The sequence below is a fragment of the Argopecten irradians genome, chromosome 5 (genome assembly GCF_041381155.1).
Source record: "Argopecten irradians isolate NY chromosome 5, Ai_NY, whole genome shotgun sequence".
Taxonomy (NCBI): domain Eukaryota; kingdom Metazoa; phylum Mollusca; class Bivalvia; order Pectinida; family Pectinidae; genus Argopecten; species Argopecten irradians.
The window spans coordinates 16,555,741-16,571,924 of NC_091138.1; the positions used below are offsets into that span (position 1 = coordinate 16,555,741).

The 16,184-nt window shown below is 33.7% G+C and overlaps 1 protein-coding gene across 3 annotated transcripts; it reads right to left on the reverse strand.

Moving 5' to 3' along the window:
• Nucleotides 1-2,412: 2,412 nt before the first annotated feature.
• On the reverse strand, nt 2,413-14,730 carry LOC138323018 (vacuolar fusion protein CCZ1 homolog). 3 transcript variants are annotated; one of them, XM_069267334.1, is made up of 13 exons: nt 14,688-14,730; nt 10,142-10,477; nt 9,843-9,940; nt 8,424-8,514; nt 7,784-7,906; nt 7,342-7,431; nt 6,757-6,932; nt 6,278-6,427; nt 5,850-5,995; nt 4,477-4,591; nt 3,894-4,037; nt 3,340-3,467; nt 2,413-3,140 (listed from the first exon to the last, which is right to left on the reverse strand). In XM_069267334.1, exons 2-13 carry the CDS (start codon nt 10,214-10,216, stop codon nt 3,085-3,087), a joined length of 1,392 nt encoding a protein of 463 aa, XP_069123435.1. In that variant the 5' UTR covers nt 10,217-10,477; nt 14,688-14,730; the 3' UTR covers nt 2,413-3,084. The 3 variants fall into 3 exon arrangements, with proteins under 3 accessions (XP_069123435.1, XP_069123433.1, XP_069123434.1); XM_069267332.1 differs by having other exon boundaries at nt 3,894-4,040; XM_069267333.1 differs by lacking the exon at nt 14,688-14,730 and adding an exon at nt 12,543-12,563 and having other exon boundaries at nt 3,894-4,040.
• Between the last annotated feature and the right edge of the window lie 1,454 nt (nt 14,731-16,184).

Below are 16,184 nucleotides of genomic sequence, written 5' to 3' on the forward strand. Positions count from 1 at the left end.
AAAAATTGGCAAAGATGTTTTCGCGCGTGAGTCTACGTATCGTGTACTGATACTGTTGGTTTTTAACAAAATGACTACCCCCTATATTGCATTGATAATCTATGAACAAGTTAAACAACACGGTAGGCTAGCTGACCCCTCTTTGCACATTCGCTCTTCGCATGGCGCATTGTCGCTCTTAAATCGCATATGGCGCACTGTCGCTCTTCACATGTGGTACATTGTTGCTCTTCGCATGGCGGTGTCGACGTTGTAATTGCTATTTCATTTGTTTTCAACATGCTTCATTTTGTAACTTCTACTTTTGTACTTGTATTTGCATATTAACGAGCCACGTTTGTATTTAGCAGCAGTATTGAGTTTCTTTTGTAATATAACGCGTTACATGAATATGTTTTGTCAATCGCAATCTCTGGAACCGAAAATACCTCGGGATATGTGTTTAGATGTGTTTGCGTGTTATTCTTTGGCTTCTAGATAAAGCGTTTCTATGTAGTAATAGTATGTTATTTGCGCCCTTTTTGCATCAACTATGGTTTGTAAAAATTGTATCAATTAGTGCATTTTTCGGATCTTATTCTTTATGTAACCCTAAGCTAATACATGTTTGTTTTAATTTGTAGTATTAATTAATTGCAATCATTTTGTCGGTTTGATATAAGATGCTAATTAATATCGAACGACTGAATGCCACGTGCACACATTTTCAGATTGAAGCAGAATTTAGAACATAACACACGTCATTCTGAGACTGCAGTAACTATAAAAGACAGCAGACATGCCCGACCTTCTGTTTTAACTTATGAAATGTTTTACAATGTTCCGTTTCTGTCTGTGTAACGAGAAACCTGAAGAAGAAAAGCAATCACACATTCTATCGGACCGTCTGTGATAAGAAATGAATTTCTGGAATTTATATTTGCAGTTGTTTTTGTTTTAAATTTTATTGTTGGAAATTACGTCTTTCCTTTTGTTTGATTTCGATAAAATTTCGTAAGCGTTTCGGAGAACAGTGATCTTAGTTTAATGTACAACAGTAAAAATCACTACTATTAGCACGGAAAGAATCTCTTTTAACTTACTTAGATTAAGGAAACGTTATTGCTTCATGGTTTTGCTTGTTCCTGCATTTTAAGAATGCCGTTAAAATTCAACAACTTGTTATCGATAGCCACAGGGTTTAATCATCAGTTATTGTATGCAGGATAGACTCTGGATTTTTATTTATTTTTTAGCATTATTTTTTTTTTTTTTTGGGGGGGGGGGGGGGGGGGGGGGGGGGGGGGGTATGTATGTATATAGAAGTGACACTTGTAGGTTTTGGGCATGCTCAAGGGAAGCACTTTTGGTCGTTTCTACACCAGCCTCCGAGATCAATGGCCATAATTTATTGCAAAAGTGCTTTCTATATATAATTACCCTACATCCAGATCACCCTTACTGGGAACCTGTTAGCTACAATTTATTCAGTTGTGACATAAAGTTTGTCATTTTTTTTTCATGTTCAGTTCCGGACGATATTCCACTTCTTTTGGCCAATAACAATCATTCCTGATCACAAATGGTCCTATGGAAGATGAAGCTAGACTTTCATTCACAAGTCTTAATACATACACATGCATATGTCTATGATGTATACAAAATTCTTGCATGCATATTATAAGTATACATGTATCTATAACTTAGTCTAGGGCCTTCTTTTTTGAGAGATTTTGGACTAATGTTCTACCTCTTGCATGTTTTGCCTGTTACCTGTAGTCCTACATAGGCGAATATCTACTGAACTAGTTAGGTTCACATGTCTTTGGTGTTCTTAAAGCTCATCACAACTCACTGTAAATGTGAATATTTCCGTGGGTGAATATTTTCACTTAATCAGCTTTCAAACAGTTCATCTGTTTGTGATAATTGTTGCAGTTTGAATCTGTAGTATTTTTTCTTGTCAAGATGTACACTGATTAATATCCACACGTGGATTTAGTAAACAGATTTTATGGAAGTAAACATTTTCATACCACAAAAAATTTCGCTTTTTGTAAGACCGATTGATGTGACATACACTAGTGTTCTATGCCTCAAATTGTCGTTGACCTATGTCTACTTGGCAACCTCAAACTGTTTATAGTTATCCTATAGGTCCAATGGAATGTTGATTTTGGAGAAGTGTACTGTAGGCAGTATCCCCCCGTCTGTGCCTCAGTTGATTCTGGCTCTATGCATGAAAGAGGAGACCTAACAAAGTCAAATCCACATCACACAATAAATATAAGACTGTTATTACAGAACAATAAAATCTCTTGCACATGTACAATATAAATTCTTTTTTTCCCCAATATTTACATTGCTTTTCATAATGGCATTTGTGGTGAATGATATTAATGCTCAACTGGAAATAAACAAGAGAGAATAAGATTTTGTATAAAATAATTTAATAACAATCAAGAGTAAAAGTCACTGATGCAGTAAACAAGTGTGAACATGATTCCACCAGTGAAATCATATCGGACTAAAATAAGGTCACTGTTGCCAAGGAAACCAGTTAGATTTTACAGGAACCAAAATAAGGTCACCGTCACCTAGGAAATCAGTTGATTTTACAGGTACCAAAATGAGGTCACTATCACCCAGGAAATCAGTTGATTCTCCATTTACCAAAATTAGGTCACTGTGGCCTAGGAAACCAATTTTCTGTCTAGGTACCAAAATGAGGTCAGCATTGCCTCAGGAGCCATTAGTTTGTGTTATTTTGTTATTATACCCCTGAACACTAAGGTACGGTCCTAATGATATGTACTAGTTATAGTACTGATGTATCAGTACAGTCTGTTTGTCATGATCATAATAATAGGTAGTTTAATCTCCGACGAGTCGCCACAGAAAGTTAAGTATCCCTATCCTCTGTCTTCAGGTAGTAAACAATGTATGTTTTCAGGTAAAAGACAAGGTCATATCTCCTGTGTCACCAGACATTGGAAAAGTAAAGTTAAATTTAAACCTCTGTTTTTACCACACAAGTTTTAGAATAGCTAGCTCCCTCACATAATTAGTCCAATAGTATCAAATCTATCCCAAATTGAAACGCCATCAGTCCAAAAAGAATATACTGTTGAAATTACTTGCACAAAGCCTCTTCACTTCATCTGGAAAAGAAAAGAAAAATGACATTACATTATTTTAATAACCTACCTATTATTTACTACATTAAGAAAATGGATAAACAAACAGGATCAATATTCTAGAGCACTTTTATTTACATTGTGAAATTTGAGCAAGACAGTTAAAAGTAATAAGGTGTTGCAGAGTTATGCCCCTTCCCAAACACCACACAATAAAACTTACCATTAATTTCTATAAGATTAGTATTTTTCTGGTTGATCACAACGTAGAATTCTCTTTGGTCGGATTTTTTCCCAACAACCCAGCTGTCCCCCGTTGTTTTGATGATAGTTTCACCATCTTCACTGCACCTAAAACCAGGAATAGAAATGTTAGCTAATTAGCTACACTAGTAAAACATTTTTCTTAGTTCAAACACAAACAAAATCATATTTTACATTCATTGTCGATGTCTATTTGGATTTGTGATAAACATGTTCACTGAATATAGTGAAACAAATTATTTGCGTTTGTTATTTATTGACTTATTTCAACATACACTGTACTATCAACATCAATAGTCCAACAATTTTTTTGTGCTCATATACATGTATCAGTCAATATAAAACAATAAATTTCTTAACCTTGTTGCTTCAAAGGGCTATGGTGATTCCTGAAAAGCATTCAACATCAATGACACAAAAAAGTCAAATATGTTTAATCTACAAAAGGAGACCGACCATCAGACCATTTTTTGATATTACAGAATTTAAAGGAACCATTGAAATAACACTAACCTGGACATATCTGAACTGATATCACTGAGAAGACGAAGTGTCTCGACTGGAATTTGGACCTGCATGGATTTCTTGTCAGAGTGAACTGTGGATTTCTGAGCCAAGTTCATATGGTTAAAGTAGATATATTTGCACATTGGATCACTACTGAAAGTAAAATGGTGAATACAAATTAGATACAAATATTAAGATTTTACATATCAAGGTATGATGAATTCAGGGAGCCTCAAACAAGCTAATAATTACACCAGACAAAGATAGTGAATATTTATTTAAAGAATAGAAAAAGATTTTGGGGAAATTAATCTAACACATCTGTGTTTCATAAAAAAGGAGGATTTGGATGATTAATACCAGAATATTATATGCATATATATATGTTCCTGACCAAGTCAAATTCTTTTCTCAAGAAATAATAGTAAAACAGCATTTAAAGCTAATGATGAAGGTGGGTCATCTTTTTCATAGAAAACAACAAAATTTTCTACACATAATTTGCCCAAAACTAATGACTTAACAATTAATAACTACCCCCAAGATCAGATAACTCTGTATGACTGAATAATCAGCATTACATTGTTACCTGTTGTTTGGCCGTTTGGAGTACTGTTCTCCTATATCTGATGCTATCTGTGTGAGCTGTGGTCCCAAAAATATATCCAACCTTCGACAGAGATCAAAGTTCATCGGGACGGACACTATAAAAACAATTATGATCATCCTTATCAGCTTTTCAAAGGATACAAAAACAAGAGCTGTTAGAGAACAGCAAAGCTCGCCTATTCAGAAGAAGATGATGTTCAAGTATTTACTATTTAAACATGGAAATATGACAAATTAACAGACTCAAAAAAAAGCTAATGGGCCCCAAATTGGTTGTATTATCACGTTCAGCATCCATACACATTAGGAAAATAAAATCATAAACATTTATGATGACTTATGCTTAAACAATGGACAAAATAGAAACTTGCTCAAAAACTTTAACATGGAAATATGACAAATTAACAGACTCAAAAAAAACCCTAAAGGGCCCCAAATTGGTTGTATTATCACGTTCAGCATCCATACACATTAGGAAAATAAAATCATAAACATTTATGATGACTTATGCTTAAACAACTGACAAAATAGAAACTTGCTCAAAAACTTTAACGTTTTTGCAGGAAATTTTCAAAGCGGCAAGTCTTGGCAAAACTGAATTATTGGAATGGATATCAATGCACCACAACTCCATTTGTTTTATTATAAAAGTAAGTAAAATCATGGATATTTACGCCTAATAAGTACCTAATTGAGTTATCTGAATTATATTATAAGCATTATTCTCAATATCTTTTGGGGTTATGAAGTCATAGACAAAAATCGGACAGACCTTCTTTTTTATAGATGCGAAGGAATGTCCTTCATTTTTTTGTCTATGACTTCATAACCACAAAAGATATTAAGAATAATGCTTAAATACACCGCGAGACCACTTACTGTCTATACATCTATACACAGAGAAGAAAAGGGTCAGGGAGGTAAGTCGCTGTTTTAATTTATAAGTAGGGAAGTCTGCAGGGGTAACTTTCTGTCTTTTAAATTCAAGGGAGTAAGTAGCTTTACTGTATAAAGAAGGTTTTTCATAATCTTCTGTTGACATGCATATAAAAAAACCGTCATCATGGACCATATCAATAAAATACAAAGGGAGATAACTAAGTACAATACGACAGGGTTGTAATGTACCATCTTAACACACAGTGGAATTCATTATAACGTCTACTAACATACAAACATGGGTGTTATAAACCCTACAGACAAGATGTCATCCTCATTTTCTTCTATGGTGTTTATATACACCAGGGAAGATAACGTAACAATCTTTATACAGACAGGGGAGATAACTTACTATCTATAAACATACAGGGGAGGTAACTTGCTGTATACAAACATACAGAGGTGATGACTCACCATCTACTAACATACAGACACTGGCGTTATGGGCCCTGTAGACAAGGAGATGGCACTCCTCATTTTCTTCTACAGTGTTTATATAAACCAGCGGAATCTTCCCGAGATTGGACTCGTCACGGATATTTGGTGGGCCTGTGATATATCTACAAAATACATTATACGTATAGTAAAGGTTTCCCATAAGGTCATTGTTTGTTTAAGTCATGAGAACAATTTGTTTCAGCATTTTCCACTCTATATTTATATTTTGATAATGAAAGAATGTTTTTTCCAACAAACCATATGTCTACGAGTTGACATGTTTACATTACAACAGCTGCCTGATGAGATTTCTCTCTATTTTAACAAGAAACCTGGCTTTATCCTTTGGCATCTCAGATTGCATCTCTTGAAAAAAAAATCACATGTTTAAAACACAGACTTACTTGCCATAGTGGACAGCCGAGTGGGCAGGGGAGGCTACTCTGGAGGGTGATACACTACTTCCCTGGAGTTCATGTTCCTGATACGTAGGGAACAAACTTGTCGTCAGGTACTTATACATTATCCTCATGTCATCTTGTTCTAAGCCACTCCTAAACAAGACCAAAGCAAAGACATATGGACCAATACCATTGTACCATTATCTTCTTCAGAATACCATTGGAAGTTGACTTATACATCTGACAGTTATAACTTGACCCATGAAACAAAGTGATATTACTACCAAAATTTCATTATAGGGCAATAAAATAGGTTAATGAAAGCAATATCAATAAAGTGGTTAAGTGTCTGATATTTTTGTGCTGTTATCAAGTTGGGACAGTTGTTATATAATCAGTGAGGACTGTTGACATATGTAGCTTCTACCATCGAAATTTGGTAGGTAGGTATAACCCAACCCAAACTGAAATCACAGACTTACCACACGAGCTGGTCATTGTAGAGGAAGGCTGTATATTTGACTGCGGGGAATGTAGCTTCTAACAGGTTGATAAAACACTGTACTCTTAGGTAGGTGTTTTTATCTAATGGCATGAAGTGAATCCCACAAAAAACATCCAATATGTCAGCAGAACTCAACCTCAAAGTCTGTAAATACTGAAATCAAAAACATAATTCAGAAATACCTAGTACATTAAAAACAAGGAGTTTTACAATTAACATTGGGGCATTTAACTAAAATTATCAACATATTTCAGGGCTGAACCTTCTTGAAAGAATAAAAGACTTCAAACAAATGATCTGAGTAAACATGAAAGTGAAAACATTAAATATTAACAAATATAAAGTAAAAAGATTTGAAGAATTTACTATCTAAATTTGAGAAGTAGCTGGATTCTGTAATATCACAAACATGAATGCGATGGTGCGATGTGTATATCAAAATTGATTGAATGGGAATTTTAATGTGGCTGCTATTTGCAATAATGTGTCTATTTCTCGCAAATTAATATTTCAAACTATTTTGTAATAGAAGATCCATAAATCTATGTTTAACTAGACCTACCCTTGTGTAAAAATGATCCAGTCTAACCTGTAAGGCTTTGATGTCATTGTTAGACTTTGCTAATATGTTTGAAAAGGAACCATTGAATAACTGAAGAGAAACAAACAAACATGTGTGTTACATCAATGTTTCAATATAGCATTTATGCAACCAATGTATAAGTATCGTATCAAAATGATAAATTACACTTTATATACATGACAATAAAAGAAGCAACAAAATTCTTTGAAATATGAATCTGTAAACTACACATAGAAGATAATAATGGTTTGCAATTATATAAGCTATTGAAAATTTGTATTCTGGAAGTATATCTACAATTAAAGAGGATGATAGTCACAAATCTAAAACACCCCTCTGTTACACAAAGGTTAACATTCTGTATTCCTATACACTAACAAAGTCTATCCATATATATATAAGAACCCTTCGTCACACTAACCTGAAACATTCTGTAGGCCTGCCGTAGAATGGCCTCGTACACAGAATCCTGTACATCCTCTTCATGGTATTCTAAATACGGTGAATGGTCTTTGGTCTTCTCTGAGAAGGGAATACTGACAGTCTGATAAAATAAAGACAGAATTTAACTAAGTAATGGTTTCATTCAGAAAGGGACATAGGATCAAGCAGAGTTTGAATGCAATGAAAATCATTGGTAAATGGATTACTGAGTAAGATTTGGATATAACAAATATATCAATACCAATTTATATTAACAGCTATATAATGTAAATGTATCAGATGATCAAAATGTGACATATAACAAGGCAACAATTTGAGATAATTATTCCACTAAGGACTGATACAATACTCTTGTACTTTTGAAATGATTTGCTGATGTTTAGAATTCATAGATTATTAGTAGAAATGTGAATATATTGAAAATAAATTCCCCTCAAAATTAAGTGGTAATATAGTACTTAGAAATTCTGGCAGAATCTGCTCGTATTTTATATTTGTTGTACAATCAATTTATGTGCATCAGTTACATAGGTATGATTAAATTGCAAAAACAGTATACCATTATTAATGATTAATTCCAAATACAGTATATACAAGTACATATGGTTATATCTTACCATGATCATCCAAAACTCTGGTTCAGGTTCAAAGAATGACTGCCTGGTCTTCTGTGTGTGTATACTGTTGCATGGCTTGTCAGAAAATGTTCTAAAATATTGAAAACATATAAACTGAAATAGAGTTAAATGGAGGTGTGTTTTTTTAAAGATACTGTGCAAGAATATTTTGAGGATGTCACCTCATGTGAGCACAAGCACATTGTAATGTATTCCTCTCAATTAAATGCAATTCAATGACTTGTGTATTTTCAATTTCAACAAGATTTTATTGATACTATATTCATCACTTGCCTTGTGTATCATGTGACATGCAATATTTATATCATGTTTGAAAGAATATACAGTCGACCACGACCACTGACGGACAAACAGAAAATTAAAACAGTCACTATAGACAGGTTGCCTTTATAGATAGGTTGGAGCTTTCGGGTCAACCAGTGAGCCAGTAAATAAGTTTTAATCTTGGGACGTGACAGATCGATTTGGAGGCATTTTCTCACAATATATAGCTTCAAAACTATTCAAATCACAATGCCGGTACACATATTAACTTTCAATAGCTTTTCTACCAAGTGATGGGACTGTATGTTATTGATAAACACATTGAGAATACCCAGATACATCCGGCAATAATCTGACTAACTGTAATCGTAAAGAATGAACATTTATAATTTGAAATAGGTTAAGCACAAGTCATTCCTTAATAATGTAACAATGCTAAATTCGACAATGAATGACGGAACACATTAAAAAATTTGAATTGTTTTATTTTGCTTACCGTGACATCAGAGTTGTGGCTTCAAAACCACGCTTTACGAGTGATCTTTTTGTGCACATGGCGCTTGCGACCAAACATAATTTTAGTCTTTCATAGGTATAAACGGTTGTTAAACTTCTATCCTAAAGTCAGCAATAATATCTGTACCTCAAATGTTATGACATGCTAAGTTATAAACCATTTAGTCCTGTATAAACAATTCATAGCTTTGGCTTAAGTAATGGCTGCCATTTGCTTACTAAGGGATTTAATTACCAGAAGAACCATCATGGTCGAAGGGACACTACTGTACACATACTATGCTCTGTACTTGAAAAGTCGATCTCGGTGATTGGTTGTCAAGACAATTTTGACGGGGCTAAAATGACTGTTCGTTAGCCACATTAGACAGGTAGTCGTTATACAGTGTCATTATAAACATGCACGGGAAGTCTAAAAACCAGTGGTTATAGACACAGGCGGTTGTTATAGACAGGCGGTTGTTATATAAAAGTGGTCGTTAGAGCAGGTTTGATTGTATTCACCATTATTCTCTTCAGTGTAAATATATGACTTTGTGGGAAGTACTAGGTGCAGACAAAGACATGTACTTCTCACTGTGTGTTTGATAGAAAGGATAAAAGATACCGCACACTTACTCTGTAAATTTGACGACTGCTTCACACAGACCAACTTGTTTTATCTGGGTGTCAATGTCATTTGACTTTGGATGGTAAAACATGATCTTCTTTTCCTCCTGTAAGCAGTATAAAGCATGGATGAGAATTCAATGTCAAAGATAAAACACTTTTACTCCTCAACAGAAGAATTCCTTGGCAACCTGCTGAACACTACTTTTCATATTTCATAGTTTTCAATTAATTTGATGATTATAAATATAAGAAACCAAACATTAGATTTCTAAATTTTACAATTATAATTATCAAATATAGCTTACCTCGCCTTCTCTTGGTCCATATGTGGCATTGAAGACAAAGAAGTTCAATAACGTTATATTTCCCTTTGTTCCCATTTTTGTTTCAATCTTTCCTCAGCTGGTTATTATCCAGCAAGTTTTATGGTGTTTGGTATCAGTACTCTGCTATGTTTCTGTCAGGCCATACTACATTGTCTACATCTTTATGAACAGAAGAACAACTTTGACCAACAAATGTCTCCTCTGATCCCAACTTGTATACTTTTGTCAGATTCAATATAAAGTTCACCTGCAGGTGTCTAAAACTCATAGTTGTTTCTATTTTTCATCTGCATGCATATTTCCATATCAAGTTACCTGGAAAAAAGGAAACCAGCGCATAAGTTCATTTATCATTTTTGTGAGACATTACAGGTAATACAAGTCGATATTTTTTTTTTTTTTTTTTTTTGTAATTTTTTATTTTTTCAAATTTTGTAACACATTTGACATGACAAACGAAGACACTTTCATTCTTCACATACACACACATACACCTTATACTATCAAATATACACACAGAGAGACGAAAAACAAAAACAACAGAAAAGAAAAACAAAGAGAAAGGAAAGAAAGATAGAGAGATAGAGAAAAAAAAAGATAGATAAAGGGGAGGGATAGACAGAGAGATGGTATTTAGAGTGGCACGTACAGTAAGTGAAGATCGAAGAAATAAAAAGTTATATCGGCAAAAACAAAAAAATGATAATAATGAAAAAAATAAATAATTAAAAACAAGGAACAAAAAAAATCTAAATATATCAAAAAAAAAAAAAAAAAAAAAAAAAAAATTGTATACATCTATGATATCATATTGCAAATATTTCAAGTTGAGGTGTACGAATAAAAGATTAAAGTTTAGCTATTTTTTCCCATTTTTTCCAGTCTTTCTCAAATTTAATTTTTGCTCTTTCTCCTTGGCTGTAAGCTATATATTTCTGAGTATTATAATAATCTTTTAAAATATTGACAAGACCATTAGTACTGAGTGACTTATGGAGACATCTCATTCTATAAATATACTGTTTTATAACTAGCAGAATTTCATTGTCAGCTTTGAAGGAAATGGAGTTGGAGGAATGTAGACCAAAAATAAAAGTTTGTTTATTGAAACCAAAAGGAATGAATAAAACATCAAGTAAAGCTGTGAAACAATCTAAAAGATTTTGTACTTCTTTACACTCCCATAAAATATGAGTTATTGTTTCATTTTCAGAATTACAAAAATTACAGTAAGGAGAAACAGAAAGATGTGCTTTAAAAAGAAAAGTGTTTGTTGTTAAGATGTGGTGATTTATTCTGAACTGTAGCCACTGTAACTTTGTGTTCTTAGTAATATGGAATGGAATTTTGTAAATTTGAGACCAAGTTGCATCATCAAGATCAAAGTCTTTGTTCCACTTAACTTTACCAGAAGGCACAGCTTTGTTATGTATTAAAATGTTATAAAAATCTTTAGTACGTTTTCTTTCCTTTAGAAAATATTCAACGCTAATTGGTACAAATGGATACTGGATATTTTTGTTTATATCAGTATAACATTGGGAAAGTGAGTACATGTATCTGCTATTTGTATCTGATATGTCATCTGAACCCCATTATGGTGAATTTAACAGTGTGATGAATGATAACCTGATGTTATGGGATAGGGTATAATACTATATATATAATGGGACTGATTCACATACCATGTGATACCCAATAAGGTTTTGTATCTATAATAATGTTTTTATTGGTGATGGAATGGTGTTAAAAATGATAGCTAGGCTATTAACGTCATTTCAGCAGGAAGGTTACATTGTACTATATCGGGTATCACACAGTCAGAAATGTTAACCTTTGGTGAATAAAAAGATTTTTAACTCAAAAGCGGTAGCATTGCATGCGTCATTTTTCGTGACGTGTCAGAGATATATAAATATCAATAAAATGCAAAATAATTACAAAAACATAATGCATAGGTGGGTCATTTTGCATTTTTAAAATGTTAATTAAGGTTTACTTTACATTTAGAAGATGAAAAATGCCAATAAATACATTGTATAATTTCAATGCTATTTAACACCTTTTTTAAATATACATTTTGTCTATTTGTTTGAATTTTCTTTCACATTATCTTTCGATTTATGCAAGAAAAAATACAAATATTTGTTTCTAAAATTTACACCAGAAATAATCCTCCTGAATTTTTTTTTTTAGTAATATCCTGAAAAAAATATACCAAAATCCATCTCCTTTATTAGGATCACCACATTCCAAAATGGCGGCCATTACGATTGCAAAGTTTATGACTTTCAGCAGACACTATACGCCTATTTTACTTTAAAAACGTGAGTAAATCATTTCAATTATAAGTAGTGTTTGTTTTTGAAATGATGCTTACTAGTTTTAAGCACAAAATGTATTGAAAGTCCAGACGTATAAGAGACACCACCAAGACAAGGTGGAACTAGCCCCAGGCTGCTAATTAGCACCAGTGGGTGTTGGTCAGGGAATGTTCACACCTCCTTTGTTTACTTAATTATGAAGCCAGTCCCCCTACTCAGTCTGGTATGCATTTTGAAGCCGCCATGGCAGCCCCAACCGACTGTAAAAAATTCAGATATATCGGAAGAAAAAAAATTAAGACGATGTTTTGCAGAAATCGGAATATTTGGATATTAAATCGGTATGCGGAATATCAGCTTCAAAAGCGGTAGACTTCCGCCAGAATCGGTAGGGTTAACATGTCTGACACAGTACATGAATTAATCCTACATGTATTGTCAATTGAGTAGTTGGCTCAGACTGTATTTTAGCAGAAACATATATATATACTGTATATAGATTGGAAACTCCTTCTTTGTCTTTGTTGACAGGCAGAGGGACCTCCGGTTTATAGGCATTTTGCCTTGGCTAACTACTTTTAAGTGTATTCTTTTAAACATAATATTTTTGCATCAATACAAAGTTTAAACATTATATCATGGTTTGATGTGACCAGTTTTTCCAATTGATGTTATTTAATATGATTTTTGAAAGCATGAAAATCGGCAATTTTACCTGGTTTTTCGAAAATCAGACATTCAAAACCGGAAGTACATTTTGTTTTATTAATATATAAGATAACTTTTATTTTTTTCTTTCCAAAATCATACTCAAACCATCTGAAAATAACTGAACTTTTATAACATTTCAAAGTTATTCTGCTATATTTAACTATTTAAAAGTGTATCTAAAAACCCCTAAGCCCATACAGAGGTACATCTGCCGATCGTAAAAATGGCGGAGTTGCCAATCTCTATGTATATATGTTTCTGATTTTAGTTTAGTTGTTTTCAGTCTTCACCTTTTTAAATGCAGATTTATTTCCAATGATTCTGTTTTGTCTTGTGGAAATGTCAGACCCCTCTAAACTTGACCTGGCTGATTATTGGATTGATGTTTTTACAGTTATTGAAATTCTTATCAAAAATAAATATAACTTAAATTACCAAAAACATATATACTTTACTGCTTTAATTAAATTTATGTAAGTAGCAATACCTTAGGTCTCCCAAACTATCTAGTATACATACAAGTTAAAAAACAATTCTTTTTAGATGTTCAACCTCAGGTCATGAAGTGTGTGTGTGGGCTTTTGTTTGTTTGATTTTTTTTAATTTCACAGTATAGGTAGCTATAGCTGCAATATTGTAGCTCAAAAGACTTTTTGACAGAAAATGGTGTCGTCTTTAGAGCTACAATTGGTGCCTATTACTGCTAATGGAGCAAAGTAATGATTATGCAAACCATTATAAAACGTTCGTTTGCATATTTATTGTACTTGTTTGATATCGCTTTCCTTCTCGGCAATAAAACTGAACCACATAAAATATCAAATTCTCATCGAGGCATCATTTTTTAACATAATACAAATGAAGGTCTTTCTGAAGGGAATTTATACGGCAAGTCCACAAATTGTGAATTTGACGTCTTGTGAGCGGTACGATAGATATTAAGAATGGTAGTTATGTTTGTTTTGGACAATAATCATATGTAAATGCATGTACACGCATGAAATAAATGGAAACTTACAAAAAAGTAAAGAAAACGATGCCCGAGTGATTTTCGAAGGCAGTGCTCCACTACGACACATAGGGGCCAATTCGTACCCGGCCGAAGGTAGCTATAGCTAGTAGTACTACTATTTTTTTTTAATTAGGTATATGAATTACTGATATTAAGAAAATATCAACTGTAGGACTGCCAAATTAAATGTAACAGCACCTCTTCTATTGTGGTATCTAGTAAATAAGCGAGTTTTTAAAGCCCCAAGTCCCATCTGTCAAAAAAAAATACTTTGATCCTGATCAACAGCTAATGATCTGTCAAATGTCCTGCTTACTCAAGTAAACTCTGTCCCGGCAGTGAAATGAGAAGGAAATCGGTATCTGGATTTTCTCACAATTACTACATATAAATGCTCATATAACTATTTTCACATATATATCAATAAATAGTGTAAAATGGAGCATTTACATCGGTATTATTTTATGTCTCAACTCACCTCCCACCATCACACAAACCGGAAGCGAACTCTTTTATTTTGTTCAAACTAATAACAAATAAAACGCGGATCGAGAAAATACGGAAGGGTTTCCTAGGCCGTTTTCGATTATACGGTTTGACTGGTTGGACCTACGTGTTCGTTTATTAATTAAAGACGGACCTGAGGCTTTTACATTGTTTTCAGACGAGCCTAAGCAAAGCCCTCACAGGCCTGTATCAAAAACTGCAGGTCCGTCAAAATTTATACTTGAAATATAATGACTTTAACCAATGGTCGAACCGGTTGTTCCGAATAAACGAAAACGACCCTATCTACCGCTTTGAAACAACCGGGAAATAAAAATCCATACTAAAAAGGGTGGATAGCAAAACATACATAACACATGGTAGATTAAAACAACAACTCAAACGTTTATGAAGCCAGCTTTCCTCAGTTCAAAGGACTTTTTTACTAAAGTATTGAAACTGTTAAAGGCCCACTACCTTTCCGAACCGGCTTTTAATTTTTAAAATGGGAATGTAAAACAAGATCGATATTTTTGTAGAGTCTTAAAAGTTATTAACTTACCGTTAATACTACATTTATCATCACCTTCTGAACGATTTGATTAATATAAATAAAATGTTTATTTTCATAACGCGGGTCGTATTATGTTTCCCGCCGTCGTCCTAAATACCGCGCGGTAGTTGACTATCACTGCGCCAGACGGCAAAACGGCGAATCGACTCTCCACTGTTTTCATATATTACGCAGGAAATCTTGCATATGTTTGGTGTTGTAATCTTATTTTAGGTCATCGGTATGCATTTTCTGATGTTATTAATGTTTTTTAAGAAACCTTTATATTTTTCTCCGGAAAGGTCATGGGCCTTTAAATCATTTAAGAAAATTGGTCTCGCTGTAGAGTTAACGGAACACTTAAAAATGAAGTGTATTTCATCCTCAATATCATTACAAACCGCAGAGGACGGGGAATATTTTCATCCTACCCGCCTCGATGGAAAATTAATAAGACAAAAAAGAAAAAAGAAAAAAAAAACTGAAAAAATGTCATAATAATTCGCTAGGCATGAAGGGTTTTCGTACCATCCTCTATCCCTTTGTAAATGGCTGTGATATAAATCTCTGTCAAAATCCTAGTATTTAATTTCTTTTCTTTTTCTTTTATCACTTAGAGGTAATAAGGTTTCAGACATCACCAGTACAGCGTGGAAGGGGATCGTCACTGGCTGCACCATTTCGGTGATCCTCAATTTCGCTAGCCAAGTGTATTAGTCCGATTCTCTTTCTGTAATAGAAAGAGAATCGGACTAATACCCTTGGCTAGCGAAGTTGGGTGATCCTGTACGTGATGGGGATGAACCTGATCATCAAGGCAGCAGACAGAGAAAGTAGAGGCCCGAACACGTCATCGTGGATATGACTACCTCTCAACAGTGGCTTCATGGATGATTTGACAGTGACTATTTATATAACACCACATGTCTAAGCCTG

Bases quoted from the DNA above. Each gene is read 5' to 3' on its own strand.
- LOC138323018 (XM_069267332.1), bottom strand. From the start codon at position 10,216: ATGGGAACAAAGGGAAATATAACGTTATTGAACTTCTTTGTCTTCAAT. The intron at 6,428-6,756 runs GTAAGTCTGTGA...GGTCTTGTTTAG, and splicing joins TACAATGACCAGCTCGTGTG to GAGTGGCTTAGAACAAGATG. The intron at 3,468-3,893 runs GTTAGTGTTATT...TCCTGGTTTTAG, and splicing joins ATCAGTTCAGATATGTCCAG to GTGCAGTGAAGATGGTGAAA.